This window comes from Typopeltis vanoorti, chromosome 1 (genome assembly GCF_054136105.1).
Source record: "Typopeltis vanoorti isolate ZY-2024b chromosome 1, IOZ_Tvanoo_1.0, whole genome shotgun sequence".
Classification (NCBI taxonomy): domain Eukaryota; kingdom Metazoa; phylum Arthropoda; class Arachnida; order Uropygi; family Thelyphonidae; genus Typopeltis; species Typopeltis vanoorti.
The window spans coordinates 183766807-183790203 of NC_143549.1; the positions used below are offsets into that span (position 1 = coordinate 183766807).

At 37.2% G+C, this 23397-nt stretch overlaps 1 protein-coding gene across 1 annotated transcript in view; it reads right to left on the minus strand.

The window, feature by feature from the left end:
* LOC150110692 (uncharacterized) overlaps positions 1–10265 on the minus strand; it is a 464373-nt gene extending 454108 nt beyond the window's left edge. The window contains exon 1 of the mRNA XM_090405298.1: positions 10107–10265. Coding sequence (XP_090261424.1) covers positions 10107–10265 — 159 coding nt within the window. The remainder of the gene's footprint in view (positions 1–10106) is intronic.
* Between the last annotated feature and the right edge of the window lie 13132 nt (positions 10266–23397).

Below are 23397 nucleotides of genomic sequence, written 5' to 3' on the forward strand. Positions count from 1 at the left end.
AAAGCTGTTGATAGCTTGAAATATTTCTTGAGAATTCCCAAATCTGCATTCAAGGCAACTTCCAGGGAATTGAAAGAAGGCAATTGGTGGAGTATCACCATGTCATCTGCACACATATATTTGCTTGATCTTGTCGAGAGAAAGTCCAAGATATAGATGTTAAAAAGAGTTGGAGCAAAAACAGAGCACTGGGACAAGCCATTCTGAAGGAATCTGGGTCTACTTTTCCTTTCTCCAATACGGACCCAAATTTTTCTGTTTGTGAGCATGGATTCTAGGAAGTGTAAGGTTGTTTTGCATTTTATGATGATACAGTCTGAATCAGGAGCAAGCTTCTGATCCAGACTGTATCATGGGCCAATGTCAAGTCAATGAAGACAGATCCAGATTTTTATTTCTTTCAAAAGCCGACCTCAATAATTTGAGTTATTAAAGCCAGGACTTGATCACAGTAGTTTCTGCCAGGCCTAAAACCAGCTTGCTCGAGAGAGAGAGAGAGAGAGAGAGGGAGCAAGGATTACTGAAAAGGATCTCTACACTCAATGAGTGGACAGATCCTTTTCAGTATGATTCTTTCCAGAAGCTTGTAGGTTGAGCATAAAAGGGCAATTGGGTGACGGTTTTAATGGAGCTGGGATCTTTCCCTGGCTTGGCAACCACACTTAGATTCTTGCCAGAGGGCTGGTAGTTCTGCAGTAGAGATGATAGTGGAGAACAGGACTGACAGCCATGCCTTTCCATGCTGGCCAAGGAGTTTAAGAAACTCAGAGATGAGGCCATAAACTTCAAGCTGCCTTGCCATTCTTGGTAAGTGATAAGGCTTCCTGGATTTCCTCTGTTGTGATTGGGCTACAGAGGTCTTAAGTTTCAGGGCTTGAAGCTAAGTTGTGACTCTGAGTAGTTTGTATGTCCTTCATTCTGGAGGTCTTTGGATTGATCTTAGATGTTGAAAATAAATATAAGATCAATCCAAAAACCTCCAGAAAAAGCAACTTGGTCTGGAGTCATTTCTGTAACTTTCTTCTGTTTGTAATTTCTGCTCCTCCAAGTTTTCTTAGTAAGAAACAAGCTTTTCCAACTAAATTTAGCAAAAGTAGAGTTTTTCATTGGCTACCAATTATATATTTGGCGATATCCTTTATCCAAGTGTAAGCAAAGTTTGCACCTGAAGTATTTTCAGGATTGGGGCAAACTCGTGGTAAAGGTGGAGTAAGTTCTGATCACTTGCCTTAGTATCTCCCATAATGCAAAGCACATCTCCTTGCAGACATGTATAATGCTATGCATTAAGAGAAGGGCCACTACCCCAGATCGGTTTCCCTTATTGAGGTCTCATCAGTGGCAGCCAGACCCAGAGGTGGTGATACTAAGGTGGAAGTAATGCAGAAGTCATATCACCATATACCAGTTGCCAAAAGGTGTCAACACCTTATTACTAAAATTCTCTGGATTAGAGAGAGTGGATGGAAGTTTTTTCACTTGGCTGTGCAACCAATTATATATTTGGTTTAATCCTTTATCCAAGTGTAAGCAAACAAAGTTTGCACCTAAAGTATTTTCAGGACTGAGGCAACTCGAGGTAAAGGTGGGGTAAGTTCTGATCACTTGCCTTAGTATCTCCCATAATGCAACTGGCATATGGTGATGACGTCTGCATTACTTCCACCTTAGTATCACCACCTATGGGTCTGGCTCCCACCAATGAGACCTCAATAAAGGTCTGGGTATGCATTAAGGGAAGGGCCACTACCAGTCTGGGTAGTGGCCCTTCCCTTAATGCATAGTATTATACATAACCACAAGGAGATATGCTTTGCATTATGGAAGATACTAAGGCAAGTGATCAGAGCTTACTCCACTTTTACGAGTTGCCCCAGTCCTGAAAATACTTCAGGCAAACTTTGTTTGCTTACATTTGGATAAGGGATTAAACCAAATATATAATTGGTAGCATAGCCAAGGGAAAAAATTTTCATTGGCTGATTGTTATCTTTCTCTTCTATTGTTGTCCAGGAACTTTATTAGTTTTATAGTCATTAATGGGTCACCAGATACCTCATTCAGAGCTAACAAATCTTCAAGCTCTTTGTTCCAGCATAGTGTATAATTTGATCGGAAATTCCAAGGGATGGTTGCTTTGGCTGCTGTTTTAACCAATTTGACAAATCTAGTGTAGTTTTTGGGCACAGGCAGGATGATATTGATATTTTGATCAATTTTTTCATCAAACTCTCTCAAATTGGCTTTCTGAAGGTTCCATCTAGGGATTGGAGCTGTTTTAATAAGTGGAATAAATAAACCGATCTCCAGAAGGAAAAAAGCAATGTTGGCTGTTTGAAAATCTACCAAGAATAGATCTATTTATTGAGTCAGCATCTCTAGAGACTATACACAGGTCAGGAGAATATGCCTTTTTCCATTTGGCAGAATGAAAGATTCCTGGTTGTTTGGCATCAAAGATCAGGTAAAGATTATGGATATCCATCCAATTAGCCAACTGTTCTCAGTTAAGGTCAGCAAATTGGTACCCCTGCATGGAGTGGTGAAGATATATGGTGAAGTTGACCCTCTGACCATGATTATGGATATCCATCCAATTAGCCAACTGTTCTCAGTTAAGGTCAGCAGATTGGTACCCCTGCATGGAGTGGTGAAGATATATGGTGAAGTTGACCCTCTGACCATGCCTTCTGAAATGTGCAAAGCAGCATCTGAGCATTTCTGGTCGAATTTCACCTACTCCAGCTGCCTTTCCACATTTCAGAATAATGATGGCTTTTTTTATTTCAAATATAGATATGTATTCCTGACTGCATTCCTGTTGGAAGAGTTTTCTAGCACCTGCTGACACTGCTTGCTTCATTTAGCCATCTTTCAAAGTAATTACTTCAGATATCCAGAATATCTTTATTTTCAAATTTTCACAACACCTTTATCATTTGTGATTCTTTATACAGTACCCTTTCTTTCCATTTTTAAGCATTTTCAAATACTGCCACTGATGCCATCTGTTCAGTAACCAAATCTTTCTCATGACTCATTTCTGTGGTGTCCAGTCTTTGATCAAGTTTTATATCCAACCTAGCTCTCAGATCCATAAATTAAAATTGGCTTGAACACTTTCTTGTATACAGTTAGCGTGTTTATTAATTTCTCTCTTGTTCTATATAAATTTATACAGTTGACTTCCTACCATATGATCTAATTCTGCTGTCTATATCCAAATTTAATTTGTCATCTTCACTAAAAATTATGCCTAAATAGCTGAAATGTTTTACTTGTTCTATAGGTTCTTCATTTGGGATGCAAATAATGTTTTCAAATTTATTACAGCAGTTATTCAATTCAGTTAGGGAATCCTGCAGACTTGTACTGGATTTACTTAGAAGTATAACAATCTGCATAATGTAAAGAGCTGAGATTAATATCTATAATTTTGATATCAGGTTTAATACTACTATCCTTCACAATGTGATCCATACAGATGATGAATGAGTGGATACATCCTTTTCTCACACCTAATGAAAAATCAAATTCTAACTACTGATTGCTATATCAAGCAATACACTAAGTATTGCTTGATATAGTGTCCCATTTATAGCATACAACACACATTTTGGATAGCTTTCCTCTTGGCACCTTGTGGTATACCTTTTCCAAATCTACAAAGCTTAAATACAAATTCTTGTTATATTCCCATGATTTCTCAACTGCTTGTCTTAAAGTGAAAATTTGATCCTGACATCTGTTTGGCTGAACCCAACTTGATATTCTTCAAGCTTCCTCTCCACAATTTATTTTAGCCATTTCTCAAATATATTTGCATAAATGTTAACAGGAACACTTAATAGGGAACTTCCTCTATGGAGAATGACAGAAATATAATACCTAATAATAGTATAGTTTAACAGATAGATGTTGATAAGAAGTTAGCAATTATTAACTTTTTTCATGCAGTTTTTAAATTTTCTGCAAAATTTAAGAGAAAATTTTTTCATAGGAAAAATTCATATTCCAATGCTACATGGACATAACAGGTGTTATTAAGAAAAAATAGACTAAAACAAGTGAAATCCTGCTAAATAATAAATATGGGTTGTTATACTGAGGAAATAGTGATAAGGGAAAGGTAAGAGTAGCAATTCAACACCAAAGACAAAGATAAAATTCTTGACTGGCAAACAATTTTGAGTTATATGGGCAAATTTCAAAATGAGAAATTGGACAACAGGACTTATTTTTGCTTATAGTCCCATACAAGGTCCTACAAAAGAAGAAGTGGAGAAAGTTTCTGAATCATTAGAGAAAGCAGCTGACACAAAGAAAATGGAAAAGGTAGTCCTCATTGGAGATCTAAACATCAGAACAGGAAATGAACCCCAGGCATACAAAAATCTTTTGGAAAAATTTAGAGAAAAGAACAAATCTAATAATAATGTCAAGTGCTGCTGGGGTCTCCATTCAGGACTGGTCATCACTAACTCAATATTAACATATATACAAATTCACATGGAAAGACAAGAAATAAGAAGTCTCAATGATTATGTTATTGTTGATGGCAATGTCATCATCAAATTCTGAACACTGGTTCGGGATATAAGCGTATGCAGAAGATATGAAATAGGAAGAGAATCACCAGTTTTAACCAGGATAATAAACATACTGAAAAGAAAAATATATAAGAAAGTTTTAAAAAGCATTAAAGTTAAGCAGATTTTAGAGGTGAACTATAGACTCAACTATACAAATGTTATCCAAGAAAAAATGAGTTTGAAAACAAGACCCAAACTTTTGGGTCTCAGTTGCAAACCATGATGAAAACATTGATTGAGCTAGGGAGGCATGTGGTAAAGTTGTTTGCAAGGACAGAAAAGTCACACCTCCACTCTGAACTTGGGAAGTTAAAGATGCAGACAAGGAAAAGAAGGAAGCATAGCAAATGTTTCTAGCAATAAGTCAGCATGTGCTCTGAGAGAATTCTTTTAGATAAAAATCTAAAAGCCAAGCAATGCATAATAGTAGTTGATCAAGTCATGGGAAGACTGATAAGAATATGAACAAATATCATGAAGGTGGCAAAATATTCTCAAGACTATAGAAGAAGCCTTGAAATGAAAGAAAGAATACTGTGAAAGCAATCAAAGATGATAAAGGTAACATAAAAAACAAAATATTCTGGATGTGTGGAGTAATTACTTTGAAAGATTGCTAAATGAAATAAAAGTGACAGAACAGTAGGAAAAATATTCAAGTGAAAGGAATTCAAGAGAGAGAGTATGTGTGTGTCAAAACTAGAGATAGAAAAGGCCATTGGGAACCTGAAATTGTGGAAACGCAACTACAATAGATGATATTTAACTAGAAATGCTCAAATATGTAGATATATAATTTTTACAGCAGCTATGCTGAATAATTCAGAAGGCCTGGGCAGAAGGTTTAATTCTATATGGCTGGAGTAGAGTTCTAATTTGTTTCCATTTATAAAAAGGAAAATAAAACTGAATGTGAGAATTACAGAGGAATTACTGAGTGTTCCAGGTAAGATTTATGCCAGCATACATGAGAAGAGGTTGTTAAAAATTATGGAAGAGAAGCTTAGCTGGGTTCAGGTCAAATAGAAGTTTTCAGGATAAGATTTTCACTTCACAATAAACATTTTAGAAATCATGGTGACATCAGGATTTGTACTTGGGTTTTGTATATCTAGAAAAATCATATGACAAGGTGCCAAGAGAAAAATTTCAAAACACCACACTTAAATGGGGTAAGTGAAACATTATACAGAGTCATTATAATAACTCTGTAGTCGATATTTAAGTTTAAGCCAGTAGTTAGAATTGAAGGAAGTGCATGAATGGTTTGATATAAAATCAGACATAAAACATGGCTACACACTACCTCCACTCTTATCTATATGGATTACATTATGAACAAAAGTAGCATCAAACCTGATGCTGCAGGATCCTTTAACAGAATCCTGGAGACTTGCACTGGACCAAAAATATGAAAATAGGAAGGAATACTGAAGACATCAACTGCATTCTGAATGGAGGACCTACAGAACAAGTAAAACATGTTAGCTATTTAGGCACAGTTATTATGGAAGGTAGAAAATTAAATGGAAATAGACAACAGAATTAACAAAGCTAGTATGTTAGAGAATTATTATTATTTGACACCTCCAAAGATTCATTAGAAATGGGCATGCTGCTCCACTATACACAACTCTCTGTTTCCCATACTTAATCCTCACCTACAAATACCACAACAAATTATGACAATCAACACACATCATCTTCTGCCTATTACCTCTCTGCAAATCATGGAGTAAGGAAAAAGTCAAAACATTAACAATCTGTACATATGACAGTGTTCAAACTAGTTTTAACTTATGAACTTGAGAGCTTGGTTAGAAATAAAACACTTCATCAAAGACTGGAGGTCACATATGAGAGTTCTAAGAAAGACTGAGGTAGTGAACAGATGCCATCAATGGCACAATCATATTAAAAACAAAAATGCTAGGAAGAAACTTGACAGTGTGAGCATTTGGGAATGTATGAGAAGAGCTAATCTAAGGTGGTGATCACTTAAAATAGAATGGGAGAGGTAAGATTAGCAAAGCATATGTTTGATACTAGGAAAAACTTGGAAGAAAGACCAAGACCTAGATGGACTGATGCAATAAGAAGTGCCCTAGTAAACAGAAATATAAGATATGACAATACTGAAGTGCAGTCAAGTGATAAACTAATTTGGAGAAAAATTAGTGATAGATTAATCATAATGTACACTTAATCATGACATACTACTGATATGTATGAGGGTACATATCAGGAAATAGAGGATATCTGTTCTATATATATATAAAAGATAAGTCGAAATTTGATATGTTTTTATGTCACGTTTTTTGTCTCCGGCTTACCAGCTTGGAACTCGGAGGGTTGAGCGCCGTAGGAGGCAGAGCGCCCCCCCCCCCCAGTATATATACACACAGGGTGTTTCAGAATACCTATTACAAACTTCTAGGGTATGTAAGGGGTCAGGGTAGATCAGATTTTGATTAGCAACTCATGTCCCCAAATGTGCTGTTGTAATGGTACAGGTTGAAAACATTTCAGGGTCTGTGCTGACAGGAGTTTAGCCAGTGGTATGAATCAGGCCATTAACATCAGAAGGGTGGTTTGTAGCAACTAGGGAAACAATGCTTATGTAATTTTATGAACTCATTCACAATAAATGGGTGACCAGCAGATAAACTGACTCATTTTGGTAGAGTCTCTCACAATCAACAGTTTGGATTATCCCTCAGGTTGAGTTAATGCTGAAACCATAAAAAATCCTTTCCCTAGTGATGATAATGCAGTGTTGCAATAATGTACACCACATTAATGAATAATGGCAAATTACACGAATGCTGACTATGCCAACATGATGTTAATGTACAGTGAAGCTCAATGTAATGGGAGGGCTGCCTGTCGACTGAACACACAGCATTTCCCACATCATACAAGGTGGCCATAAAATAACTTTCCCTCTTTGGAGACATCTGTAGCTAAAACCAATAAACAGAATGAGACGAAATTTTATATTGAGACTTTTGAAGGCATGGGGAGATTATTTCTGCAAAAAAAAAGATTTAGTACCAAAAGTTGCCAATAGTGGAAATATTGGTGCTTGCAGAGCCGAAAGCAGTCAAATATTTGCAGTAAAAGCAGGTAAAAAGGATTATGCAAATTTTACTGTGCGTATGTGACAGCAGCGCCACCTATTCCACTTAAAAATGGATTGGGAACGTTCAGACAGTTATTCGAATGACTGACGAATTGTGCTCAATATGCGTCCTACCTTGTCTCAGCGTGCTTTACTTGTTAAGTTGTTTACCTTAAACAGTGCAATGCCGTAGTGGCCCTTTGGGAATTTAGAAGGCTTCATAACCTGCATACAGATCCTATGTCAGCTGTAGCACTGAGAGCTATGATTAAGAAGTTTGAATAAACTGGATCACTAGGAGTTAGACCTGGCAGAGAACAGAAAACAGTGCGAGAAAGGTCAGCAAATTGAAAATCATGCCTGAGGTCCAGGGGACCCTGATTCTGATGAATGAAACATTATTTCCTGTGAGTTCAATCACTACATTAATTCCTGTGTCTCTTGCAAGTTGTTTTAGTTTAATTATTATTATTCTTATCATTGTAACATGCCACATATCCAGCTAGAATGAGTGACGCGGCTGTCGCTTACACCGTCGAAATGTAATTATTCCATTTTATCTGCCTTTAATGTAATTATCCGCTTGTTTTTGACTCTGCCAGTGCCAAAATTTCCCCTATAGGTGACTTTTGGTACTAAATCTGTTTTTAGTGGAAATCATCTCCCCATGCCTTCAAAAGTCTCAATATAAAATTTGGTCTCATTCCGTTTATTGGTTTTAGCTACAGATGCCTCCAAAGAGGGAAAGTTATTTTATGGCTACCCTGTACATACTGTTTGCCAAAATGAATCAGCAGTTGCGAGAAACAGGCTCGTTTAATGCCAACAGGCATGACTGTGGAGCTTCAAGGGTCTTGCCATACCCAGGTTTCAATGAGGAGGTGCTTCGTCAGGTTCAGAAGATTGTACTGGAATATGTATGCCCCCTGCACACACACACCTGAATTCAACATTGGGCCTACAGGATATGGTATAAAATAGATGTAAAAAGAGCACTCAGAACACCTAAAGCAGATGGTAAACATTTTGAAAAAAAGTTGTGTAAGAAGAAATCAAAGAATACATACTTTGAGCATCAAAATCATAATTAAAAAAAAATCAGAAGCTGGACAATTTGGAAATGCGATACAATCTTAAAACCCTCCAAACGTGAAAATTTTGTGGATCTACCAAATAAAAATGGCACCACATTAATAGGGTACTAAGAAGAAAAAAAAAAGTCTGAAAAACATTTACATCTAAAGTAATAGTGATCGTCAATTTTTTTTTTTTTTTTTTTTTTTTTTTTTTTTTTTTTTTTTTTTTAATCTAAAGGCCAAATTTTATGCTCAAAGATGATTGTGAATCAGATATTATTTTTCATAAAAATTAGTGGAATGTGTGTGTCAAACTAGAGGGGAATTCTATAAGCTTTTATATAATTATTCTCTAGCCCAACATGCTACTATTATTATTATTACATGACACCTCCAAGGAGTCCGAGGACTCATCGTGGAAGACCACAAACTATGCAACTCACTGTCGCCTTTGCTTAAACCTCCAATCAGAGAACGACATTAGTACCATCAAACATAATGTCATCTAGCATCCACCAATAGTATGTTTTAATTGTAAATTGCATGTATTCTCGTAGCTGATTTGCCTGTTTGCAGGATGAAAAACCTGAGTTGACAGGAGAAAAAACCCTGCTACTTCTGTATGAGATCAGCTAACTTACCATCAGTTGAAACAGCCCACAAAGATTCCTCTCATCATGACAAGAATAGAACCCAGATATTTTCCAATTGAAGGGCACAGCGTTTCAGTCTTCCAGTTATGCTACAGAGTCACTTATTAGGGTCTAACAAATATTTTAAAAGGCAAATAAATATGTATGTACACATTATTCAAATGAAGATACACAACATATTCATGCAACAAATACAACTGCATTCATGAACACACTAAGCTGAAATTATGAGGGGGGGAAGTGCTGTGTATACACAATGCATAGATGATCACAGATCATCTATATGGTTCATGATACCAACTCCTCATTGCACCACAAGCTTCCCTAGCTTGGTGTGATAAGTATAAGAATATTTATTTTTTATATATAAACACTTCTACTGTAACAAACATGTTGACATACATATAATTAAACATAAATACACTCTTTTTGTCAATTTTTATGTTTTAAAAAAAACTAAAACAATGGAACTTTCTTTACAAATCTCTGTGGACGAATATCTGGCCAATGGGCCTTGGGTTTCTCATGGCTAATCTAAAGAATAAACATAACTCAAAAATCAAGAAAGCTTCACCCCCTCCCCATGATTTCATGAGGAATGACTACAGTAAAAAATGAAAAAAAAATTACTCTAATGAAACTATTCAATTTACAAAAATAGTACCTTTTTAGAATTTGATATGGCTGTGCCAAGCAAAATCACTCTAGTTTTACAACCAGATGATGTATTAAAGGGAACAACTTCTCTGACGTTTCCAGATTCATGTGGTCTCCAAGTGATATTTAATGGCTTTTCTTCTCCTGCTTTCATGAGAAAATTCATAATCTCCACTGAAAATCCTTTTGACTGTGGGAATTTTTCTATATTGACAATCTGATCATCTGCTGGGTTTTTAATAAGCAGAGTACACATCTTTGAGGTCCCAATTCTGACATTCTCAAAACACACATAAGGAACTTGAGAAAAATGTTTCAAAACTAAAACAGGAATATCTTCACATTCTGAATTGTTACATTCATGAGGTGAAGTTACTAACTTTGTGGAGTACCATGTTGCTCGTTTTGTACGTTTAACAGGAGATAACTGCTTTAGAGAAGGAGGATCCATATTAATATAAAAACTAGAATCTGAAAGATAACTTATATCATCCATACCTGAAATGAAACAAAGTTATTATAGGATGTTATTTTGTTGTATATATGTTAATAAAATATTCAGAATAATTAATTTTAAAACTATGCATTCTGAGCTTTCCTTAATAAGTTTATAGTTACACTAATCTACCATTTATCCAACCCCTCAATTATCAGAATGACAGGTTCTGATAATTGAGGTTGCTTTGAAGGTGAGATAAATGGCAGGTTATTGTACAGTAATACCCCACTGCATGATGCTGTGCTTTACAATGATCCCCTCATATGATGCTTTAATTATAGCCAATACCCATTTATACAATGCTACATTCACTCATACAATGGTGTTCAGCTATGAAAAGTCCATTTATATGATGCTGCAGTCACTCATACAACATTTTAGTAACAAGACACTCCTGTGAATCAAAAAATGCTAAGCAGTTTTTGTGAACTGTTTGTTTATGATATCACTGCTCACTACATCTTGTTTTAGTGTTTCACTGTGAATTATGAAATGTTTATGACTATTATTTTATTTTATTATTGTTAATAATGGCAGATAAAATTTAAAACAAGGGTGCTATTGCTTCCAGTAAAAAGAAAAAAAAATGCATAAACCTATTACATTGCATGATGATGATCAGCCTGCTTTCTACCCACTACAGGGTGAAGGCCTCTCCCATTGCAGGAGGGTTGGGTCTACTTCTCCCATCATGATCTAGTCCATTTTGGGAGAGCATCTATACTTGGATGAATGAATATATGAAAGTGGAAGACAATTACAAACATCCATAGGTGGGATTTGAATCCACAGCTTTGCTTATTCTGTTGTCTATTTCCAGATTTAACCTACCATCTTCACTAAAAACTGTGCCTAAATAACTGAAATATTTTACTTTTTCTATAGGATCTCCATTAAGAATGCAGTTGAAGTTTTCTATGTTCCTGCCTATTTTCACAGTTTTAGTCTTTTTATTGCTGATTTTCATGCCAACTTTGTTACAGCTGTTATTCAATTTAGTTAGAGAATCCCGGAGACTTTCTCAAGATGTGTTTAGGAGTACAATATCATCTGCATAAAGCAAAGAGCTAAGTTTGACATGTCCGATTCTAATATTAAGATCAGATATGCCATTTTCTTTCATAATATGATCAATATAGATGATGAATAAGAACGGAGATAATGTGCATCCTTCTCTCACTCCTGATTTTACATCAAACTATCTTCCTGTAGTTTCATTCACCTCATAATTATAGTGTTTCTCTGGGCAAATGTCATATGCCTTTTCCATATCTACAAAACTTAAGTACAGATCCTTGTCATATTCCCACGATTGCTCAACTATTTGTCTTAAAGTGAAAATCTGATCTTGCCAACTTCTATTTGGCCTAAACTCAGCTTGTTCTTCTCCAAGTTTCTTTTCCACAATCTTTCTCAGCCTTTTTTTCCAAGTTTAATTGCATAAATCTTACCTGAAACACTTAGTAGAGAAATACCTCTGTAATTCTCACATTCAGCTTCTTTCCTTTTTTTAAAAAAAATATATCTATATATATATATATATATATATATATATATATATATATATATATATATATATATAAAATGGTACTATGATAGCTTTAATCTAATCATTGAGAATTCGACCTTCTGTCTAGGCGCTCTGAATAATGCAGTGTAGCCACTGCAAAACTTTTACACCTCCATACTTAAGCATTTCTGGTCAAATATCATTTACTCCAGCTGCCTTTCCACATTTCAAGTTTTTGATGACTTTTCTAATTCATGTATTGATATGTACTACTCTTTACATTCCTCTTGAAAATTTTCTAATACAGTTCTATCTCTGCCTGGTTTGTTTAACAATCTCCAAACATCTAGGATATCCTTATTTTCAGTTTTGATGTCACCTGTATCATCTTGGATTTTTTTTACAGTACTCTTTCCTCCATATCTAAGCTTCTTCAATGGGCTCCAGAACATTCTGCCACCTTCCTGATTTTCCATAAACTTACCAAAGTCCTCCCATGATGTTTGTTTAGCTATTTTTACACATAGCTTAGCTCACTTGTATTTTTCTCTGTATTCTTTTAGGCCATCTGTAGACCTATTTGCTAGGAACTTTTGGAGTGCTTTCTTTTCCAGGACTACTTATTTAGTTCTTGCATATAAGGGTGTCCTTATTTTTTAATTCTTACAAACAACTTTACGACATACCGCCCTAGCTGAATCAATGTCTTCTTCAGAGTTTGCCACTGAGACTTCAAGGTTTGGTTCTTGTTTTCAAACTACTTCAAATTTTCTTCAATAATGTTTGCATAGTTGAATCTACAATTTACCTGTAAAAGCTTCTCAACTTTAATTCTTTTCAAAACTTTCTTACACACTGTTCTTTTCAATGCGATATCCATTTTTATCATGCTTATTATTATTATTCCTGATACCTCCAAGGAGTCCGAAGACTCATCGCGGGAGGATACCTTCAACTGTCTCAACCACTACACTGAACCTCTACAATGAATCATCTCCATCAACGCCATCTACCGCCCACCTCCACCACCACAACTAGTATTTTTTGTCTGTAAATTGCGTGTGTTCTGAAGGGCTGATTCGTCTGTATGTGGGATGAAAAACCCGAGTTTCCAGGAGAAAAAACCCTGCTATCCCCGTATGAGATTGGCTAACTCACCTTCGATTGAAATCATCCAGATAAAGAAGAGCTCAGGAGACAGCTTGCAGATGTAGCATGGAATGAGGAGTTAGCTGGAAAAGAGATCAATGCAGCTTGGGAGATTTTCAAAAACTATTTAGTAGATGCAATGTCTGAATGTATACCATGGGTGAGAAGGTTAAATAAGGTAGGTGTGAGATGGATGAATAAAGAGATTAAGCATGCAATACAGAAAAAAAAGGCATTGTGGAGACAGCATAAGAGAAGTGGAAGTAACCAATTTCATGAGGTCTACAAAGACCAGGCAAGGAGGGTGACTTGGTTGGTGAGAGTAGCTAAAGAGAGGTATGAACAGCAGTTAGCTAATGAAGCCAAAAAGAATCCTAGGGAGTTCTTTCGATATGTAGCCAGCAAAAGAAAGAATGATTATGGAAGGATGACATTCATTGGAGAAAATGGTATAAAGACAGCTGTTGCAGAATGTGTGGTGGAGATACTTAATGAGCAGTTCATAAAGATCTTTCAATCTTGTGAATGTGACTTCATGGAGAGATTAAGAGCAGTTGATGATGGGGAGGAGAGATTGACTGTAAGTGAGCAAGAGGTGTTTGGGGAGTTGAGTAAACTAGATGTAAATAAGGCTGTGGGACTTGATAATATATCACCGCATATTCTGAAGGAGTGTGCTAGAGAGTTGACACCTGCCTTGATATATTTTTTTAATACAAGTCTTGCACTTGGTCAAGTTCCTAAAGAGTGGAAGGAGGGCAAGATTGTGCCACTTCATAAAGGAGGTGATCGAACTCAAGCATCAAACTATAGGCCTATCTGTGTGTCAGGTGTTGTGGTTAAGTTGTTGGAGAAGCTTGTGAGAACTAGGATCCAGAGTTGGGTTGACAACAATGGTATAATTTTTGATGGACAGCATGGATTTGCTAAAGGGAGGTCATGTTTTAGTAATCTACTTACTTATTACAATAAAGTGACTGCCTCCTTGGACAGAGGAGAAGGATACACAGTAATATACTTGGATTTCGCAAAAGCTTTTGATAGAGTACCTCATGATAAGTTGACAGTCAAACTAGAGCAGATGGGGTTGGATATTAGATTAGTGCATTGGATTGGAGACTGGCTATCTGATAGGTATCAACAAGTTGTGTATGGGGGTGCAATATCCAGGAAAAGGAAAGTCACTAGTGGAGTGCCTCAGGGGTCTGTTTTAGGGCCATTACTATTTAACTTATATATTAATGATATTGGTGAAGATTTGGATGGAGATATTCAGTTGTTTGCAGATGATGCAAAGTTGGGACGAACCATAAAGAGTAGTGAAGATGTTGTGGCCTTGCAAGAAGACTTGAATAAATTGAGTGATTGGGCAAGCAAATGGGGATGTGAGTTCAATGTTGCAAAATGTAAGGTTTTAAAATTTGGAAAACAAAGATGGGATGCAGAATTTATGCTTGGTGAGAATATATTGTTGGAAGTAGAGGAAATAAGAGATCTGGGGGTGATAGTGGATAAGGATCTAAAATTTAGGGGACACATCGCCAAAATTGTGAAGACAACACAAAGACTTCTGGGAATGATGCGGAGGACACTGACATGTAGAAGTAGGGAGATACTTGTTCCAATGTATAAGGCTTTGATTAGGCCACACTTGGACTATTGTGCCCAGATTTGGTCACCGGGTTTTCAGAAGGATGAAGAGATGTTGGAAAGGGTCCAAAGGCGAATGACTAAGGTAGTTTCTGACCTCTGGAATGTTGAGTATGAGGAAAGATTGAAAAGATGTAATTTGCAGAGTCTCGTGGAGAGAAGGAAGAGGGGAGATATGATAGAGACCTACAAGTTGGTAAGGGGTTGTTATAGGATCAATGGTGGAGAAGTTCTACAGAGAATAGTGGGAGATCAGGGGAGAACCAGAGGTCATCCCTGGAAACTGTATAAGGAGGGTGTGAGTAAGGGAGTGAGAGGCAGGTTTTTTTCGTGCAGAGTTGTGAGTGATTGGAATGCCCTGCCTGAGAGCGTGGTGTCTGCAAGTAGTTTGAATGTGTTTAAGACACGGTATGATGAGATGTGTGTGTAAGATAAAAGGACCTCCTAGATGAGTCTTTGACTCCATGAGGTCTTGTTTTAATAATAATAATAATAATAAAGATTCCTCCCATCGGGACGAGAATCGAACTTAGGCCTATTCCAATCGAAGAGCGCAATGCACCGTCGTTCTTCCAATTGCGCTATGCTTAGTACTAAGTAATAGTCACTTCCAATTTCAAATCCTCTGTAAACTTTTATATCCTGAGCCAGTATGAAGATATCACTATCAACAATGATATAGTCAATGAGGCTTTTCTTATTTCTTGCGACTTGTCTTCATGTGAACTTGTGTACATCTTCATGTAGAAACAGTGTTAGTAATAACTAGTCCATATCTTGAGCAGATATTTAAAATCAGCTTAAATTAAAATAATTAAAAGTAGATACTTAAATCCAGCAAATACTGTTATTATTAGCTTTGCCCTTTTCTCCAAATTCTCTCAAAATGTTCCTATGCATTTGTTGGGATTCATTTCTTACTTGGCTATTTAGATCTCCTACAAGGATCACTTTTCCATTTTCTTTATGTCAGCTGGCTACTCTCTCAAAAAATTCCTCCACTACTTTCTTAGGTGAACCTTCTATGAGATCACAGGCACAAATTAAGTTTCATTGTCCAACTTCAAAATGATTTGAAGTTTGCCCACATGAAACTGCCTTCAAATCAAGAAGTTTATCTTCATGTGTGGTGTTGAATGCTATCGCTGCTCTTTACTTTCCTTGATCATTATTGCCAGAAAATAACATCTCATACTTATTATTTAGTAAGATCTCAACTGTTTTGGTCTTCTTTGTCTCAGTAATGCAAATTATGTCCATATGATACTTTTCCAATTCTTTTGCAAGTGTGATTTTTTTCCCATTAAATACTCCTTATATTGATGGTTCCTACCTTCAGTTCTTCTGATGTTGGACTTCTTCTAGATCTTGTTCCAGCAGCTGACTTTTCACTGTTTGCCTTGATTCCCTGATGAAAACAGCAAGGGAGGGGGGGGGGCCTGTTTAACTGGGAAACACCCCCAACTAAATCGAAATCTCATCATGTACCATCATATGCATTTGTGGTTTAAGCCAATAAAAAGTACAATTTGGTCAGCTGAGTCCCAAATTTGCCAGCCCATCCTCATTCATTCAGTACCCAGTAGATACCTCCTAAAGGGATGCATCACATGACTGAGGATTGGACATTAGGTCAGAAGTTGCAGTCTGTTCTCTGCATTCCTGAAAGGTGATGTGGAAGTCTCCTTCCAGTCATTAGGCTTTGGGGGGGGGGGGTCAGAAATTACGGATGGATTCTGGTTAGACTTGAAATGTGAAAGAGCAAAGTTTAAAAGTGATCAGAGTACAAGAATAGAAGGGATGAGGAAATAGGAAAGTTGAAAACCAAGTCAGAGAGTGGCTCAGTAAAAAAATTACAGATTTGTTGGCATGATACACACACACACACACACACACACGAGAATGCTAAAGCTTTGAAGCAATGTCCAACTGTGTGTTCTCTGGCTAGTTCCAATTTTGTTGGACCTTTTTATGAAGGAAAACTATCACCCCCATGAGACCAACTAACTCACCTTTATGAAAATACCACATGTTTCTATAATTTTAAGAGAGAATTTCCACTCAGATTGCTCCAAAGGAAACCATCGTTCTTCTTCTTTGAAAGAATGATGGCATTTGTAAATATACACAGAAATTAGGGGACTGGCTGATGGAAGTGGGAAGGGAAAGAGAAAAAATTAAGCACAATTCATATGTGCATGTTAAAGAGAAAAGGGGAATGTGAAAGGGTTTCCAAGATTAATGCAGTCCATCCTAGAATACAGTTCACATCAGAAATGGGAAAATAATATTCACCTTTATTTTTTAGTACTGATTTTGCAAGCAGACATTTTCAATTCTCCATATTTCGAAAGCAAATATATACAGTATAATACATCTCCATGTGCCACCATTGCCAACTTCAGAAAAATGGGACTATTAAAACTTTAATTCATCAGGTGTCCTATGCTTTGTGTTCATGTTCAACAGATGCCTTAATAAATCAAGATTTACAATATAATTAGGTCAACATTAATAGCAAATGGATTCAACAAGATTATTATCAATATATACATAGCACTGGATAGTTATACAAGAGTCCTACTTCTTTCCAGATAAAATAACTCTCATTCCAATTTCAATACATTAAGGAAGTATCAGAACATATTGGTATTACTTCCAAGCCTCCACAGAGTCTGAAGACTAATCACAGGAGATTAAACACTCAAACACACCACAATAACTATCATATCGTGCCTTGAATAAATTCAAGGTTGGCGCACTCACCTCCAACTCCTGTAATGCATTCCACTCGTTCACCACCTACCAAGCAAAAAAATCTCCTTTTCAATTCTTTCCTCTCATTCAAACATCACACACACATAATTCTATGCAATAATTCTCCTGTATCTATTTGATATGCTCCTCTCACCAACATACCTAGCCTAGTCATAAATACTGTTACAACCTGAACAGTCCATAAACCTTTAATTCATCAGTAAATCATTCACAGCTTTCAGCACATAATGTGCACATAGCAACACTCAATGCTCAAAATGTCCCCATTTTGCCATCATGCATGCCCGAAGTCTGTAAGGCCACATATCGATGGCGGAATGCACAACATCCAATGGAAACACTGCCACTGATCACTCCAAATCGACCTTCACATTGGCGATGCTGGGGGATTGCTTCTTGCAGGCCACTCTCTGAAGCTCAATGGATTCAGATCAGATGGTGATATGCGATCAGGCACATTTATAAGGCGAAGATCACACAACAGCCACTGTTGTGTGATCTTCGCCTTCTGTGCAGGGGCTAAATCCTATTGGAAAGTCTACCGCCTACTGTGAAACAAGGTGTTGTTCAGGTGCCGTACCACAGTCTTGATACACTTTTGCAGAGGTTTTGACCCCTTTCCTCACAGAAATGCAATTTGAATACCCTCTCCTCAATACATCATCCCCATCAAACCATCACTGACACAGGATGATGACTTCTTTGAATCCTGTGTGCTATGTGACCATCTGGAACATATACTTATTTGTTTTGGCAGTGAAGCGACTCTTCAATAGTGATCTCATCTCTAAAGAGGACATCTCTATGTCTGTTGTTCACATACCATTGGAGAAGTGCCTTTGATTTTATCACCCTTTGCCACATAAGTTGTGGTGTTAGGAAATGTTCAGTAGAACAACAATAGACTCTCACTCCCCAGATCATCAATCAGTACATGTGACATCATTCTCTGCAAAATGTTCATCTCTTACGACATCTCTTTCTGCATTTTCACAGGATTATGGAAGAGGCATGCCTTAATAGCCCTCACAAACAGCTGCATCCTAATGCAGTGTTGTCTACCTGTTCTTTGGGAGTCAGATACGTTTTTTCTGTATCATTATAACAGTTAACAGTCTGATAAACCATCCTACTGATCCCAAGTGTTTTTAGCATGTTCAAAAATAACAGGTAGCTGAATTCCAACCTTGTGAAGTGATATTACAGCTACATGATTCTCATAATCTCCCCAATGAATGTTAAGCTGTACAGCTGGACAACTCTCTCTTTCTACTGATAAACACACGAATGTTGGGTGCACACAGTGCCACTAACAGAATCAGGCTCGTGCAATTCTGTGGGCAGTGAAGAAGTTGTAACAGTATTTATGGTAAGACCTCATATATGTCTCAATCATATCACTTCTTCTCCTATCCACCAAGCTCTGAAGACTACATTTCTTCAATCTGCCTTTATACTCAATATTCCATAGTCTTAGTTATTCGCCACTTCACTCTCTTCAATGTTTCCTTATCACCATTACAGACAGATCTGTACACAGAAAAACAATGATTTCAAACAATAGCATCTACCAAATTCATTGCTCTTTGCTCTATCATGTTTAATGGCGATGACGTTTCACCATCAAGCAGTGTGGAACATGCCATCTCCAGTACACAAAATGCTTTTGAAGAATGCTAAAACATTGCACAAGAGTAATTTTTTGTGGAACAGCTTTATAAAGAAAGATATGAGCAATTATTAATAAATCCAAATTAGAACAGGTCAGATGGGTCTGCATTTATCCCCTTAAGGGAACGACGACATGCATCAGCAAATTAGCACAACAATTGCAGGCCAAGCAATTATCATGGGAGACTTCAACTATGGTGATATAGATTGGAAGGAGGAAAGGGCACATGGCAAAATGGAAATGGAATTTATATAGTTACTAAAAGACCTGAAACAGCATGTGATGGAAGGGACCAGGGGTGTGAAAGTGTTGGATGTGGTGATAGCATCAGAAGATCTATCTATAACTGCAAAAGTAACTCTACCTCCAATTGGGGAAAGTAAATATGCAGTCCTGTCCTGGGAGGCTGATCAATGTGTGGAAATCTCAATCAAGAAAGGATTTATGTGGAACTACAAAGCTGGCATTATGACAAACTTAGGAGGCAGTGCCATGGCATAAGAAACTACAAGGAATGAATGTCATTAGTGTACAGGAAAGTGGTTAAGGATTGTTTAAGCGAGGTGTTATCAGAATGCATACCCAGAGTAAGGAGGATAAACCAAGTAGGGATAACGAGGGTGTGCTGAAAAGTTGTGATAATCATCATGAAAGAATTGAGGTAGAACCATGTGACTTACACATTATTCTACATATTCCCCATGAAATGCTATACACTTGTTACAATGCTGCTGGATCATTTGCATTCCTCTGAGAAAAAAAAGTCTATCCTATGTTGCACAAACTGGTCTTCGGCTGCAGATATCACTTCATCATTTGTGGTAAATTTTGTTTCTTTAAATTTGGGAAAAGGAAATATGAGGGTTGTTTGAAAAGTGGTAAAAAAAAAAAAAAAGTTAAACACATTTTTTTTTGGAAAAAATCAACTTTATTTCTCAACATAGTCTCCATCAAGGTCTACACATTTGGTCCAGCAAGTTTCCAATTTTTTCATTCCATCTAAAAAGTAGGATTTGTCAAATTGTGCAAAATAGTCATTGACAGTCTTAATGACATCCTCGTTTGAAGAAAATTTTTTTTCCCATCAAGCCAAATTTTTAAGTTAAGGAACAAGTTACACGGGGAAAAGTCTGGAGAATAGGTGGATGTCTTACCCTTTTCCAAATAGTCTATCATGATAATTCCTTGGGAATCCCAAAAAACAGTGGCCATCACCTTCCCAGCTGACAAAATGGTCTTCGCTTTTTTCAGTGCTCTTTCACCAGGTATTGTCCACTGTTTTGACTACTGTTTGGACTCAGGAGTGTAGTGGTGGATATAAGTTTTGTCTATAGTCACGAATCTATGCAAAAAATCCTGTGGATTGTGATTAAACATCGCCAAACACTGAGCTGAAATGCTCAGTGTTTGGCGATGCATTTTTGATCGGCAATCAACAATTTGCAGCAACCATTGCGCACATAGATTTTCGTGCGCAACTTTTCTTGCAGGATATTATACACCTGTTCAGCTGAGATGCCTACAATCTCACAAACTTTCACTTGGCAGTCTTCCATAACGATACCATGGATTTCGTCAATCATTTCCTTCGTAGTAACCTCAGTTGGGCATCTGGAGCGCACTTCATCTTCAATGTATGATGACGTTTCAACTCATTTATCCAAAAATAAATAGTCTTTAATGCTGGTGCAGAGTCCCTATGAATTGCATCTAACTCTGCTTTGATTGCATGACCATCCACTTTTATCACTGTACAAAACTTATTTTTCTCCATTTTTATGAAAAATGAAAACAAGGTCATTTTAAATGTTTGCCAGATGAGAACTACATGTCGCACATGGCTAAAATTTTTCCAGGGGGTCATGAAAAGATGATATGTGCCAATATTGGTATGAATGAACGAATTGTGACGTCATCTACTGGAATTTTACCAAACTTTTTAAAACAATCCTCGTAGTCAGATGGGTCCAGGTCAGGCAAATAGGATGGGGGGGGGTAGACAATGAAAGGCCAAGTTGTGTAGTCTATTGGGTTTCATGAGCAGTGTGAGAACACTGCTCATGAGCAGTGTGAGCAGGTGCATTGTACTGCAAAGGCAACATGCCTCTGTTCAGTTTCCTGCTGCGCTTTTCCTTCAGTACCTCCTTCAATCCCTTCAGAGCTGTTGACCAAACTGCTGCTATAACAGTTTCACCTTTTTGGAGGTACTTGGTAAGGATTACACCATCCATATCCCAAAAAACAATGGCAAGAATCTGCCCTGCTGACTTCAGAACTTATTTGGCAGTGGAGAACCATTGTGTCTCCACTCCACTGACTGTTTGATCTCTGGGTCATAGTGATGAAGCATGTTTCATCAAGTCACAATATGAGCCAAAAAATTTGCACCTAATTTCTCAAAATTACCTCAAATCCCTTGAGATGACAACACACTTTCTCTCTTTTGGTTGGCATTCAAACATTTGGTACCCACTTTGCTGAGCGCTTCAGCATGCCCAAATGTTGGTGGATAATGACCCCCAACTCATTCTCTGGATATACCCAGTCATTTCAATGTTTTTGGCTGGTATTCGTCTATCATCAAGGATCATGGCATGCACTGCATCGATGTTTTCAGGTGTGATCGCTGTGCAAGGTCTTCCTGACCTGGGGGACATATGTTGTCTCAGGATGCCCAGTTTTAAACTTGGCCATCCATCTCGCAACTGATGGATATGCTGGAGCACAGTGGCCCCTAGAATCTCAGTTGAAGACTTTTTTGCAGCATGAAAAAACTGATGACAGTCCGCACCTTTGTATCTATAATTTCTTCAAAACCTTTGACATGTTGTTTTATATATCCTAAAAGAAAAAGAACAAATTATTACAACTTGATGAAACATGAGGGGTTAAACAGTTTTAAAGATTGGAGATTGGAAGATTGGAGGTATGTTGAAGCCAATACTCTCCCCATGACGTGCATAGGTTGAAGTTCTGGTTGCTCATTTGTATTGCACTGCACTCCTCCAGGCAGGGTGCCTGGATTTCAATCTTTGTGGTATGGAAGAAAATGTCTTGGTGGTTAGGCAAGGAATTGTTTCCAATTATTTTTGTCCATAATTTGCTTAAGATGGTCCTGCAAAGTTAGGGAGGGGCTATATTACTGAGAGTTGGAGGCCAGTAGCAGATCTTAGAGCAACACCAGAGATTATCTTCATAGTTTGATTCAGCTGGACATCGACTAAAGTGTGTGCGCGCTGTTCAGCCACAGGAGCACAGTACTCTGCTGTAGAATAGACCAAAGACAGTGAGGTAGTACGCACTGTGTTGGCATCAGCACCCCAAGAAGTACCAGCAAGTTTATGCATTATGTTATTACGAGTTTTTAATTTTCCAGCAATATTTTCTAGATGATATTTAAATGTCAAACTTCTGTCTAGGGTAACTCCTAAGTATTTTGGATGATTATTATATTTCACCAGGTTATTTCTGAAGTGAACTTTTGGGATATAGTTGGCCTGGATATTACTTAAATGAAAGGATGCAACTTCAGTTTTGTTCAGGTTAGGTTGTAATCACCATCATCTAAAGTATTTATCAAGTACAGCCAGATCTTCAGTTAAGATGTTCACAGCTTTTTGGAATGTAGAATGTTGAGTTGCAATGGCAATATCATCAGCATACATGAATCTCCATGATGTTATCACTGGGATATCACTAATATACAAGTTAAAAAAGCAATGGGGCGAGAACTGATCCCTGAGGTGGGCTATTTTTAATATTAAAGAATTTACTTTTGGATTCATTGAGAGATACTTGTATCCATCTGTCTGATAGCATTTGATTAATTAGGTTGGCTAGTTTTAGTGATGGGATAGTTTCTAAGAATTTTAAAATAAGACCCTCTCTCCACACTGGGCAGCAGAGAGGTCCACGAATACCACTGTTGTTTTCAATTGTTTTTCAAAACCATTCTCTATGAAGGTTGTCTAGGCCAGTACTTGATCAAAACAACTTCTGTTGGGTTTGAAGCCAGCCTGTTCCTGAAGAGATCTATTATG